This window comes from Penicillium manginii, assembly GCF_028828005.1.
Source record: "Penicillium manginii strain IBT 31320 chromosome Unknown utg000002l:1.0-5564898.0:1.0-5567710.0, whole genome shotgun sequence".
NCBI lineage: Eukaryota > Fungi > Ascomycota > Eurotiomycetes > Eurotiales > Aspergillaceae > Penicillium > Penicillium manginii.
In genome coordinates this window covers 614,000-627,542 of record NW_026643103.1, presented here as the reverse complement: position 1 = coordinate 627,542, position 13,543 = coordinate 614,000, and the positions used below count along the sequence as shown (strand labels likewise).

The window sequence follows — 13,543 nt, the reverse complement described above, 5'->3', positions numbered from 1 at the left end:
CTGGAAAGAATGTGAATTGACTGAATCGATTAGTTGAAGTCTGACTGCCGAGCTCTACTTCGTGCTGATTGTCTTGTGATCTGGATTGATAAATCGATCGATCACTCGGTGTCGGATCCCGTATCTCCTCGCCTGTGATTAGGCTTTTCCAGGCTCGGTACATAGATGACCTGAAAAAGAAAGCAATGGCTAAAGTCCCACTCACCTAAATTTTGTAAGGTCAGCAAGGTCAAGAATGCCAGAGCCAAGAAACGAGAAACTCACGACAAGCATTGAGAGAACGGCTATAATCACTGGCTCACCAGGTCCTAGTGGAGCGGCAAGTGAAAGGCATGAGTCTCTAGTTCCTTTTGATGATCCCAAACACTCAAACCAGGCTACCCTATCCGATTTCGGATAATCGTGAAATGGCCGTAGCTGCATGAGAACACCGGCTAAAAAGCAGACGTAAACGAGTATAACCACTGTAATGAGACTGTTTCTCCATTGTAACTGCACGATCTTTCGTACGCGTGATGCTGTTCGCTGAGCACCAAGCACCCTTTCTTCGTCCCGAGATGGCGTATATCCTGAAATACGTAATCTTTGATAGTTGAACCAGGGTCTGAGAGTGAGTATAGCGCAGTATGTGACGGTGATGAATTGTAACAGGAGAGACGCAGCGGATATTGCCAAAAGAGGACCCCAGAATGTTGCTCGGTCAATGCCTGGGGTGATATAGGATATCCGACCAAATGTGTATTCGACGCCCGAGACCGATAGAACAACGGCGACAAGGGCGGATGAGCCGACAAATATGAGTGTAAGGGAAGCGCATTTGTACATTTGGCCTGGTTTGATCTCCCAACACACAGAGAGGTGTAAAGCAATAGACCGAAAAAAAGCTGGTGAGAAAAGAATGTTAGAGATGAATATTCCAGTAGGCATTAAGTGCTCACTGCTTGTTATCACCACCCATGCTCCCCAAAATAACACTAGTCCTGTGAGAGCAGATATCCCATCATTTCGCATGTCATTTGGGGTGATTTGATTATAACATTCTCTAGGCTGGCCTCTTGAGGGTATAATGAATGCGATCTAGTCGGAATTGTCAGTTTTCACCATTCCATAGCAGATTGTAGAATAAGAGGGTATCTTGATACCGATATACACATCAACCCGATCACCGGAGCAATATTTAGATAGTGGCGATCCGTTAGGTTCGCAGGAAATATAGCATAAGTGGCCAATAACCAGACCAGCGCGATAAAAACCGGTATGCTTGGCCACAGAGCAAGTCTTACATCGTTGGCAAGCCCTAGCAATTATTAGCTACCAGTTAATAAAAAACGACCGTCATGTTTATGACGTACAATTAACATCTTTCCATCGCCAATAGCTAATGGGACATGGGAGACAGCAGGAAATGCCCCCCGAGATTTTCGCACCATCGACTGGATACAGCTGCCACACTTTGTCAGAACAGAATGGTAATAGGCGCAACGCATGAAGATGCAACACTTTAGTTTCTTGGTTGGGGACAAGAAACTCACCACCTCCGGTACTTGGAAAACGCGATTCTTCGATGAACGGATCAGGACAGGTTGAAGCCATAGCAGCTTTGCTCCATATGAGGGCGCGTGTCCATTAAGGCTCTATCTTCAATGATCTGAAGGCCAAGTGGATCTGATCGGAGGGGAGCGAATGTCGCCCCGCAAGTTGCACTGAAGCACCGCGTGAGACGAATTGGCACAGCAGGGTTCTTTCTTCAATTAGCACGCTTTGGCATCACATGCCTCGCAAGACGGGTTTACTCACAAGCTACAGCAGTGTCATTTGGTCAGGGTGAGTTGCCCCGGTTCAATCGTGAAGGAGCAAAAGTTCAAAGGTAGGGGGTTCAGCATGGTGAGCTATTATTATTAGTTCGTTTCAATCCCCATTGTTTGGTGATCGACGCAGGAATCTAGCCAGCAAAGGGAATCTTATGCCAATTTCAATTTTCCCTCACTGCTATTGGTGTGTATTAAACAGAAGTTTGCTGGTCTAGACAGGGAAATGGCCAGAATTCGCTCACTCTCTGCCGTTCACGCGAACAACTAGCGTAGGTGGAGTGGGGAACAACATAGAGATTTCAGCAAGTTATTGGTCCCCCCGCTCGAGGAGCGGACCGTCTTATTTTCGCCCCGGATTGATTTTTCAGCCTGGTCCAACCCCGCCCAACATCTGACCATGGTTGCTGGGAGGATTTAGGATATCGAGATTTTGGTTTTGAGGGGGCAATATTTGGTAATTGAGGCCTATTGAAAAACTGCAAGTCTATACGGATTATCCTAGGTCTTATTCCGTATTTCCAGCTAATGGGGCCTTTTTCGGTCTGTGGCAAGTACTACCCCTGAATAAAAAAACTTTCGTTTTTGTGCGTTTTTAAGGCCCGAGCGGACGATCGCCCTGGTTATTGCCATATGCAATTGCTTACACTCGCGTGGCTCCGTCGTCCACTCTCGGACTTTGGCGAGCATCTTGAACCAAGAACCTTGGAAACGATAAATTAATGCAGTCACCACCTTAAAATATAGCACGTACGAATTGTGGAAACTGCTGGACGACAACTTGAAACTCTGGAATTCAATGAATCAAAAATATACCACTGGTACCTAGCTAGTACGGCAAAGGGATTCGGTTGCCGACAACCTTCAAGTTGGAGCCTTCAAGTTAGGATACTACCTACTAGTAGGCACTAGCATAAATTAAGATCGAGGTTTACAAGCGAAAGAACAAAAAGCAATTTGGCCAGCTTAGCCAAATATCTCATATCAAGCAAATTTCTTCTTGATTCCCTGACTTGGTTTGTAGAGATTATTTGAAGCGGCTCAAGTGGCTACAATGTCTCTGTCTAGGGGGATGAGAGGGATGAAAATGATGATGAAAGCAAGTGATAATTATACGCAATTAAAGCAGGTAAGCCATAATATAGCCCGATATGGAGTAATTTAGGCAATATTACTACTAATCTGTCATTTCTTTTCTTTACGTTGGCCATCTTTCTGAGAATTGCATTACTGGAGCCTTGGCATCTGGAAGCATTCCTGCTTGTTTCTTTTTTAAAAAAGTCAACATCAAAATCGAAAGAGAAAAGTCAAATTAGTGAAATTATTTATTGTCAAGTCATTGCACGAGCCTGGGCCATGCAATATTAGATGTCTACATATTACCCAAATCATATTCTATGTCATTGCTATAGTTTCTATGATCTAACACCTGGGCACCTGAAACTCTATGGTTGTCAATCCAGCCGTGAGAAGGAAGCACAGTCTCAAGTTTCTTGGCTCTTAACCTGCAGATAGATCATTAGACAGTGCGAGTAAGCCTTAGAATATGAAATTTCGCTTGTCCCACCTATATTGGGAATTTACTGGAATTGTAATTGAATTTCTTTTATTGTGGTATTTCAATATTTGCTACTCTAACCCCCAAAAGTCGCCATCTGTGTCTCTAAATATTACCTACGCAGCCAATTAATTCGGCTGCCAGAATCTTAAACAGATAGTAAATCATGAGAAGATAATACGCTACCCATATAGTACTACGTTTCTTTTCTCCATTATTCGTTTTCGATCGATTATGATGATCATAAATGAGAGGAATCGATAAGAAAGAGGAGTCATCGATTTATGAATATCATTTGATGCAGGGTGTTAGTGAAGAAATATGAGCTCTCCTATAGACTTCATCAATAGCATATTACAACTTTTAAGGTTATGATATACTCAACAAATCAATACTTACTCTGACTAAAGCAGCACGAGCCACATTTATTTGTGCTTTGCCCTTCGTAAGGGAGGAGGGTATCTGCAGAGAGGAAAAGTAATATGGCGCCATGATTGAATCATTAAATACTGGCTTGAATCTGCCATTGCATAGCATAGTGCCCATGCTATCGCTGGTAATGATATGTACGCGCACAGGGAGCAACGCCGATTACGATAGCTATTTGATTGGATTCGCTAAGAGAATCCTGAATTTTGATTAAAGATAGTATAGGCATAGTATAATAAGAGACCAAAGGTCTCAGCACTGGCTCACCGGTCGTAGAACTTGGGCAGTAACCCTCTTGTCATGACTAGACTTTTGGCTGGCAATTGAGTGACTAACGAAATTACCTTGCGAACTAGATCTCTGACCAACATAGTTATGTAAAGTGTGGTCTTCATTTCTTTCACAGCGCAGGGGATCATTAACTAGAGAATAGAATGAGTTGCAATAGTCGCAACCTTTGATCTTGTGTATGATCTGCCAACACTCAAAGGTTGCTGAACGCTATTGAAAATATCGATTAATGCATAAATGCCCCAAAAAGGACTCAATTGGGGTATTTTGATATGTAGACTTCAGTGATACCAGGAGTATGTTTCAGGTCGCATCCAGCCCGAACAATTTGCTACTCTAGTAGGATCCCTCTAGTCCTAAACTCAATTTAGCTGTGATATACTGGGAATATTTCTCCTAGTCGTTGCCAATGGGAAATTGATGCTGTTCTAGAACTTAAAAAATAATTGATCTAGACTATCCTGTATTCATATCAAAACTGCCGCGGTCGTAAAACAACTGAAATTACTTCTTATTGAGGCTGAGTTATTGATTGAAGGTTCTTGAGGAGATTTCCGAAGTAAACTACCTTGGAGTGCGTAGAGTCTTATATCATGTAGCACAAGCCCCTGGAATAAACAAATAGGTCATGGAGTTTCTCTTCGGGGTCCTTACGATTTCCCCTCTCATCAGTATTTCATACAACAATGAAGATGTTCACTTAAGCTTACAAAAAATGTATCAGTCAGCCCTACCAGCGGTAAGAATGTGCTTGGCTTCTTCCAGGTAGGTATTCGCATTGAAAAATTTCCATCTGAATGCCCCGCTAACAATATCACCACTCTACCAAAATGAACATTTCTTCCCCAATTAGTGGCAAAGAACATCAGGGTGCTCGGTACAACTTAGTATTGTGAGCCGCTAGTAATACCGTTTTTTCTAAACGCGGAAGCTGGTATATTGATAAATATTCTGGAATTGGTGAATGATCAAAAATGTTGCAAAGACTCCATTGAGAAGCTATGGTTACAGTACCGAAGCTTAGGCCCCCTTGGAACTCAATGTAAGCTCCCCCGTGTTAAAGCTTGCATGCCACCTTATATGCCACCTTGTTGGGCATTCTTCGAGCCCCGCAACCGAAATGGCACTATTAGGCAAATACCCGGATTACTGAGTTAAGCCCGTCAGGTTTGGTTCTGTATTGACTCGCAATACTCAAAACAATCACTGCATGCTGGATCGTACAAATCACTAATCACCAAACACCCATAATCACTTTTTGGAGGTGTCATATCTGGAACTTTCCCTAGGTGACATCATAGGGTTACAGACATGGCACAGTAACAGTGACATCTGTGCGGGGTGTTGCTAGTATATTGAATAACTACCATATATGTGGTGTTTGCCCTCAGGCTCAAACTTCAGCCCTGATCCATTTTCAGCGAACGGTTAAATTGCTTTACCTCTGATCGAAGTCACCGTGGGCTACCTGATGCCTCCAGATTTCGCTCTTGTAGGCTCTATAATCCGATGTATTTTATGTGATCTTGTGCCCAGACCACTGTAAAAATAGGCCGAGGGAATATATGAAAGTCTACCTACATATGACCTCAAATATATATACGCCACTTATATAGACTCAAAGTCCACATTTTATACCGGCAAACTATCTCCGACCCGTAGGGTACAGTTCTTTAGTTTTCTATATCAGCTATACCGCCATATTCTTACTAGTCGATTGCCGGATAATAATTCCGCTCTTTCGCTAATCTATTTTGTCTCACTGTCACATACAGTCGATAGCGAAGTCTGCTCCTTCTCTGATGACCGTTTTCTTTTCTCGGGTCCCACTGCCAAGGCCTTAGTGCAGATCATTGATTGATCGGTGTACATCAAGTTGAGGGCCAGTGTGCCATACCCGTGTACGTTAATGTAGCTACTCCGCAGAATTACAAATTCCGCCCTAGATTCTATAAAAAGAAAGCTTGATTGTCATGATACTAGGTACGCGGTATTCTACGCTGGCCCTCAACTTAGGGTGGTCGGGCCATTAAAAGGCCGTCGCTAGGGCCGTGGCAGTGGGGCCTGAGAGAATAAAAGCAGTCTGTGGGGTAGAAGTCGTTTTCGCTATCGACTGTGTCTCCAGAGAACTGAAATCGTAGTGATTGTATTGCCTTAGATGAGTCATTTTCGTAGTCCAGTAATATTACATGTATGGAACCGTTCCGAATGTTCTGTCAATTTGGCGACCTAGCAAGATTCCCCACTAGCGCTTCTCTCTCCTCCCAGTCAGTCTGTGCCAACTTTCTCTCATTTTCCCTTAACACTCTCTTCCGTGACCAAATATGAGCTCGCAGTCTCAAGTCGCGCCTTATGGCACCTGGAGCAGCCCTATATCAGTTGATCTGGTCTCAGGAAGTACTGTGTCATTCTCCGAGCTCCACGCTAACGTAAGTCAGCTTATTACATCAATTATAACATGTGGCTGACATGAAAAGCCTCAAACGGGTGCAATCTATCTTGTGGAAGGCAGACCGACTGAGAAAGGAAGATGCGTCATCATAGAACAACGGGGTACAGAATCGATTGATCTCTTACCATCAGAGTACACTGCTCGCAGCAAGGTGCACGAATACGGTGGCGGTTCCTGCGCTGTCAGCCCAGATGGAAGTTTGATTTTTACAGATGCCAACACTAGTGGTGTTTTCCGTCTCAAAACAGCAAACGATGTCCAGCCGATCATCAGCGCTTCGGAACAGTCTCGATACGCTGATTTCGACATTCATCCTCTCCGGACAAACCTAATTCTTGCTGTTCAGGAAATTCATTCCGGAAATATTGTAGTAAATACGGTTGTACTAATTGATTCGGATGACAAGAGTGTTACGAATGTTTGTCAAGGAGCGGATTTCTATTCGGCACCAAGGTTCAACCATGACGGGACAAGAATTTGCTGGATCCAGTGGAGTCATCCTGATATGCCATGGACTGGAAGCGAACTTCACATTGCAGATTGGAATTCTTCAGGACCAACGAATGCAAAGCGCATTGCCGGTAAAGCTGCTGTGGAAGGTGTCGGGCAACCAAAATGGCACGAAGATGGAACATTATTTTTCACCAGCGACCTTACTGGATTTGCCCAATTGTATCGTTTAAAATTTCCATCTTTGGAAATACTTCCAGTTATCTTACCGGGATGGGAAGAAGCAGATATTGCTTGCAAACGGGTATTCTCAGCGCTTGGAAAGTAGGTATCCGATTCTGTACTGCAGGCCTCTAGCTGACCAATGGACAGCAACTCCTACATTTTCCTGACGGCAACTCAGCTAGTAATTACTTCCACCAAGCTCGCTACGGATTCGCTGCTGCTTATAGATCTTCAAACTTCGAAAGTGCTGGAGCTTTCGCTCGGTCTCGTCGATATTCCCTTGAACTCAATTCGCAAGATATCAAACACCAAGTTCGTCGTTATTGGGAGTACAATGACGTCTCCTTCGGCGCTCTACCTCGTTGATATATCGAAACCCTCCGAAAAATTGCGTCTAAAATCTTCCACCGCTCTTTCATTCTCACCCTCGATATACTCCATTGCCAAACCCATTACGTTCCCTCGAACACAGGGGAAAGACACAGGCGGTGTTGCTCATGCAATTTTCAACCCACCTCATAACCCATCTTACACACCCGTCCCCGAGACTAAGCCCCCCCGTCATAGTTTCCATTCACGGTGGGCCAACGAGTCACGATGCGCCAGGTTTGAACCTCGAAACCCAATACTGGACGTCCCGAGGCTACGCCTATGTCCATGTCAATTACGTTGGCAGCACTGGATATGGACGCAAATACCGGGAGGCCCTCAATTATTCCTGGGGTGTCAAAGACGTAGATGATTGCGCATCCTGCGTTGCTTATCTTGCGGAACAGGGTCTTGTTGATAGTACCAAGGCCGGTATCGTGGGGGCAAGTGCAGGCGGATATACCGTACTTCAATCACTAATTAGTTTCCCGAAATTGTGGGCCGGGGGTAATAGCAAGTTTGGGGTCGGAAACTTGGATTCAATGGCGATGATGACCCACAAGTTTGAATCGCACTATCTCTTTGCTCTACTTTTCCCAGGAGATACGTCTGAGAAAGAGAAGCAAAAGATCTACTGGGAGAGAAGTCCTGTCTTCCATGCAGAGAAAATTGAAAGTTCGTTGTTGATATTGCAGGGAGATGAAGATAGGGTGGTGCCTCTTGATCAAGCTGAGGAGATGACGCGAGTATTGAAAAGCAGTGGAAAGGATGTAAAGCTTGTTGTGTTTCAAGGAGAAGGACATGGGTTCCGGATGCAGGAGAATGTGAAGACTGCCATTTTGGAGGAGGAGAAACTATGGCGGAGGACTTTGCTGACGCTGGAGTGAATTTCTTGGACCTAATTGTGATTTCTTCCTCATGTTATAGGAGTTTTTGAATTTAATCATAATTGCACACTTTGTCCCAGAATATAACTCCTTGATTTCATAATACGACTTCTGTCATCGAAGCGGGATGACTGACCCTGCACCGGTAATTCAACTACAAGAAAGCGAGAGAGGAGCTCGAGGGCTATACCCCTTGTGGCTAAGACTTTGAGGCATTTTAAAATTTATCTAGAAACCTTAGAAATCACCTCTTGACATATTGAGAAAGCCATCCCTGGGATGCGGCTGGTGACACGCGAAGCAGATAATATCAAAAGCCCATGTGAAAAGAATGATATCACGCTCGACTTAGCTCAGGCCTGAACTGGTAAGATTGGAATTAATTCTTGACTTAACTGTTCCCAGATTCACTTAGTACGCAAAAGAGGGCCATCTTGGCTTAGTATATCTTTCAAAGAACTTAAACCGGACCTGAACCCCGGAAAATACATCCAAAATTTGCCCATATAATTGTCCAACCGAGAAACTTTATCTCGTTTACTTCTCAATAATTACAAGTATTTATATTTTTCTCGACATCCAAAAGACCGCTAGATATCATATTCTGTAAAAATGTAATCCCAATTATAAAGTGCAATAAAGCCTCACGACCTTGATTTTGTGACCTGACGAGAACCACCAACTAATTTCAATATAGAGATTTGGTGAAGAGTGAGAAGTTTAGGCAATCTGAAACAACCACTAAATTCAATCCGAATAGTCGAGTAGGGTTGAAGCAAGGAATCAATAATCTGGAATATCGAGTAGAGGACCTGGGACTATAAGAGTATTTAGACCATTCACATCTGAAAAGGTATAGTACAATCCTCATTCGTAGACTTATAAGATACAGTGCACCTAACTGCCGCAGGACCAGGCACAAACAGCTGCGTAATGTGCACTCTCCTTTTCCGCGGTCACGGTGGATATTGCGTAACTAAGAGATTTTCAATTGGAGACTATTCTTCAGGGACTTACATGAAAGTGCATCGGAGTTCCCTTCTATCAGCCTCTTTCGTTAACCTCTATGACAAATACTATACATGACGAGAAGGAGGTACTACCAGATCCAGACCATACAAGCAGATATCGGTGATGCTAGGGCTGAAAAGGTTTATAATTCTGCTCGCACTAGTCGAAATTATCTCGCAAAAGCCTTAACACTAAAAGTTTCGTAGCCGTGTTACCCTGGACCGGGGATATGGCCACCGGGGCAGAACTGTGCATATGAAGGAAGTATATCATGTACGAAATGAAACTCATATACCCACATACAAGAACAGAATTTACCAATTTGGAAATATTCCCTTGTTACAGGGTCTCCCCCTAATACTGCATACTCCCTAAAACCCAAGATGTGACCCAAATATGCTTCTTTGCCTGTCAGAGAGGAGTATCTTCCGAGATATCTCCTATTTGAGCCACTCAGCCACAATTCTAATGAAAATTTCTAATTTGAAAATAACAGTTCAAAATATCTTTATCTGACATAAGGAAACGTGGAGACCCATACATACGTCGCGGGCTCGGGTACTGTATCAGGGGATAGACATTTTGAAGCGAAATTCTCGCGCCGCCCAACTTACGCCAGTCTGTCATTTGGTATAAATTCCTCAAGATATTGCATACTTGGCAAGTATTGAATACTAATCAGGACATTATCTTCACTTACACAGGGGTTTCGATGTCAAGATATTTGCGAAACTGCTGGACTTCTCCAGAAATAGATCAATATCAGACGAAAAAGTGATAATTGGAACTTTCAAGCATCTCACAAATACTCAATTAACGTGTTTCAAGTTGTATCATCATGGATAAAGTGAAAAGGTAATTTGCATTGGTTGGATGCGTAACCATTAGTAAGAAGACAAGTGGCAATTTTTTCATTCGTGATATCCTCCCGAGTAGCAATTCCCAGGAAAGCCCAAGTGATCAGGCAGACTGTCATACTCTTGGTGATCAGTATGTAATACGAGCGGAGAGTAAGCGATTGTTGATATACCCGGGACACCTGCTAGTAGTGATTAGATGGTATCCCTCCTGATTGAGAGAATACTTGTACCATATGGCTACATACTTAAGTACTAGGCATTTCTATAGCAGACTATGGACGTAATACACCTAGTTAGCATCTTCTAAAAGTGAATTCAAATTCTTTCAAGCAGCAAAAAACCGACACCGAGGACAAAATGCCCTCGGTCCTATTTCCCCCACCGTCTATGTTCAATAATAGAATGTATGCATTATCATCGCATTCCCGTCACTTCCTTCCCCGATTCTCGTCTCAAGCTCCCGCTGAAGAATATTAAACCCGCTTTTTATTTGAAAATGGCAGATAAGTGTATGCCGATAGAATCGAATAGGCTCGGCTTATGGTTGTGTTTGTTTTGGGTATTTCAGCCCGACTCACAGAAGTCAATCTTGATTTCTGTGCACAAGCCCGTTGTATGTCAGGGCAGGGCGCATCAATCTTCAACAGATACCGGCCAGTGAGTAAGCGATTGAAACCTATGTAAAAGTCAAAACGATAGTAAACTCATTTTGAAGCTCTTTAGACCAAATTCGGGGCTTTAGAGCATGTTCAGTACAAGAACTGGCTAATAAGTATGATTTCGGAGAAGCTCGGTCGGGTGCTGGATTCTCGTCTCCAGATTAATGACTTTGGTGACCAAACACTAACTCAAAGTGGCGAAATCTTAAATGCAGCAAAATAGTCTCTGGAGTATCTCGAAAGGTGTTGGTGCGGGATCAGTGCGGTTCCTTGCACCACTAGCAATAGCAGCCTGCTTGTTCAGGATACGAATTACACGGGCACAAAATTTTATCTCGCGATAATAAAAGGCATTCCAAATCCGAATAACGTTGAATGTATGAAGATCCTAATTTATTGTACTAAAAATAGGGATGAGACGTAACAATTACCGCCAAGACTCCCATCAAAAGCCCCTCGTCGGTGCAGCAGCCACATAACTTTAATCATGCTGAACCCTGAACACCAGCCATTGACACAGCTTAGCCGGATGCAGTAGGCGAACTTGCAGTTACGACGGGAAATAAAACCCGACTTTCCGGTAACTTTTACGTTCAGCCCATTCACTCGGGTCTCCACGTGGCTATGGTCTCGCCATCCAATGCGGTTCACCAATGAGCCTTTATTCGTTTTGTTTATGCAGTAAGGGAACTTGAAGTTACTACGGGAGATAGAACCCGGCTTTCCGGTAACTTTTACGTTTAGCCCACCCTCTTTGCTCTCCACGTGGCTATGGTCTCGTCATCCATTGCGGTTCACATTGAGTCGACATTTGTTCCATTTATTTTCGGAATTCTGGCTCCGTGCTCTGTATGATTGGCTGGAATCCTGTTTGCTGACTAGTCATTTACAGAGAAATAAAAAATTAACTATCGAGTATTTTATCCCGAGTTAAAAGCTGGAAAAGAGCTGGGGAAGCTTTTGTTAAGAATAAATTTTCTATTTCCTAAACTATCAGAAGGTGCATGACACTATCCTCATGACGCCTTTCTCGCACTGAGCTTTGCAAAACTCATAGTCTAAATGCTCTCTGCCTCGCACTACAGAAAAAGTCTTCTTCTGCTACTCGGTATGTTTGCCCAGCTTAGCAGAAATGATTGCGCAAGTAAGGTTTCTATGTATCTCTGGTCACTAACGTACGGTTCTAAAATGCTCCTATAACTCATGTTGGAATTTTTGAGAAACCAATAGTTATAAGCTCAAGGTTTATATTAGTGGTATAGAGGATTGCAGTGGCAACCTATAAGCAAGTGAACAATATGGGCATTGGAGATAGTACAAAATGTCACGTGGCCGATATTGTGTATTTGAATCGAAGAAACAGCAAATGTATGAAGGTCCTGGCTTATTTTGCTTAAAACGGGACAGAGACGTAGACACCATGGCCGAGATCTCTCGTTTATTAAAAGTCGACAGAGGTACGAAATCCACACAACCATAAATATGCCGGTAGATCCACGCCAGCCACTGGGCAGCAGGAAAACTTGCAGATACGACGGGGAATGTCAGCTAACTTTCCGCTGTTCTTCTTGGCTAGCCCCTTTATTTGTGTTTCTACATAATCCTTGCCTAATCTTCTAATGCAAATAGTCATCAATCCGATATTTGTTCCATTTGTTTGAGTATTCTCCGACTCCGGCCTACGCATGATTATTTAGCATAGCCTCTATTCTGCCAAATAAATTGTGATTTACCGATATTTATCTAGATGCGGAACCCTCACGATGCGTGGTCCTAAGTTGATGGATGAGAAGGGGCTGGCAAGGACTCTCTAACAAAAGTTTTTCGTCTCGCAAGCCATGGGAGCCTGCATTCCACTAACCTCATTAAGTTAGTCCCATACTGATCAAGCCAGATTTCAAGGCCGAATTTAGATGTTTCCCCGTCTGAGTATGGGTGAAAAAGAGCCCTAGATTCCAACAAGAATTACCGAAGCTTAGTTTTGAACTATAGTTTATCAGGGCTAAGTTATCTGGGTTTGGACATCAGCCGTTAACTAGGCAATTATATGAGGCCACTTTACCAGTCCGTCAGAATGAGAAGCGTGGCACACATGAAGGATACCCTGGCGTCTATACTCTATTAAGATAGGGTAGATAATATGCGGCAAGATTATTGAATATATTAGATACAGTAACCTAATATGAGGCAGAGCAAACTGTATGAGTAAAGTTGACTCACTGCGTATTCCTGCCAAATCGGTGCTAGTAGCAGACAAGGTACAACCAGATAATTTCACCCTGCACTCAGAAAGCAGAATCTGGCTGGCTGGTACTTTATTTCCTGTTTCTCGAGAAGGTTTTACACAAGATTATGTTTGTTTCAAGATAATGGTAACGACAGCAGCTCAAGTACCCATGTTCATCTGTCAGAAGCTCCTTGGGAAATTTCAGTGGAACAAAGAACATCCAAATCCTACCAGGTCTGCTTCCCAGGTGATGGATCTGGACAGCGACGTTCTGAATAAAACTTGATCTTCATTGTCACCCAAAATATTTATTCAAA

The 13,543-nt window shown here is 43.3% G+C and overlaps 2 protein-coding genes across 2 annotated transcripts; one reads left to right on the top strand and one right to left on the bottom strand.

The window, feature by feature from the left end:
• Positions 1–201: 201 nt before the first annotated feature.
• N7533_001520 (uncharacterized protein) lies at positions 202–825 on the bottom strand (the record flags this gene model as incomplete). Its single annotated transcript, XM_057098170.1, has 1 exon — positions 202–825. One exon carries the CDS (start codon positions 823–825, stop codon positions 202–204), a length of 624 nt encoding a protein of 207 aa, XP_056963306.1.
• A 5,585-nt stretch (positions 826–6,410) lies between these two features.
• Positions 6,411–8,469, top strand: N7533_001519 (S9 family peptidase; the record flags this gene model as incomplete). The annotated part of the gene is made up of 4 exons (XM_057098169.1): positions 6,411–6,515; positions 6,564–7,312; positions 7,361–7,701; positions 7,781–8,469. 4 exons carry the CDS (start codon positions 6,411–6,413, stop codon positions 8,467–8,469), a joined length of 1,884 nt encoding a protein of 627 aa, XP_056963305.1.
• Between the last annotated feature and the right edge of the window lie 5,074 nt (positions 8,470–13,543).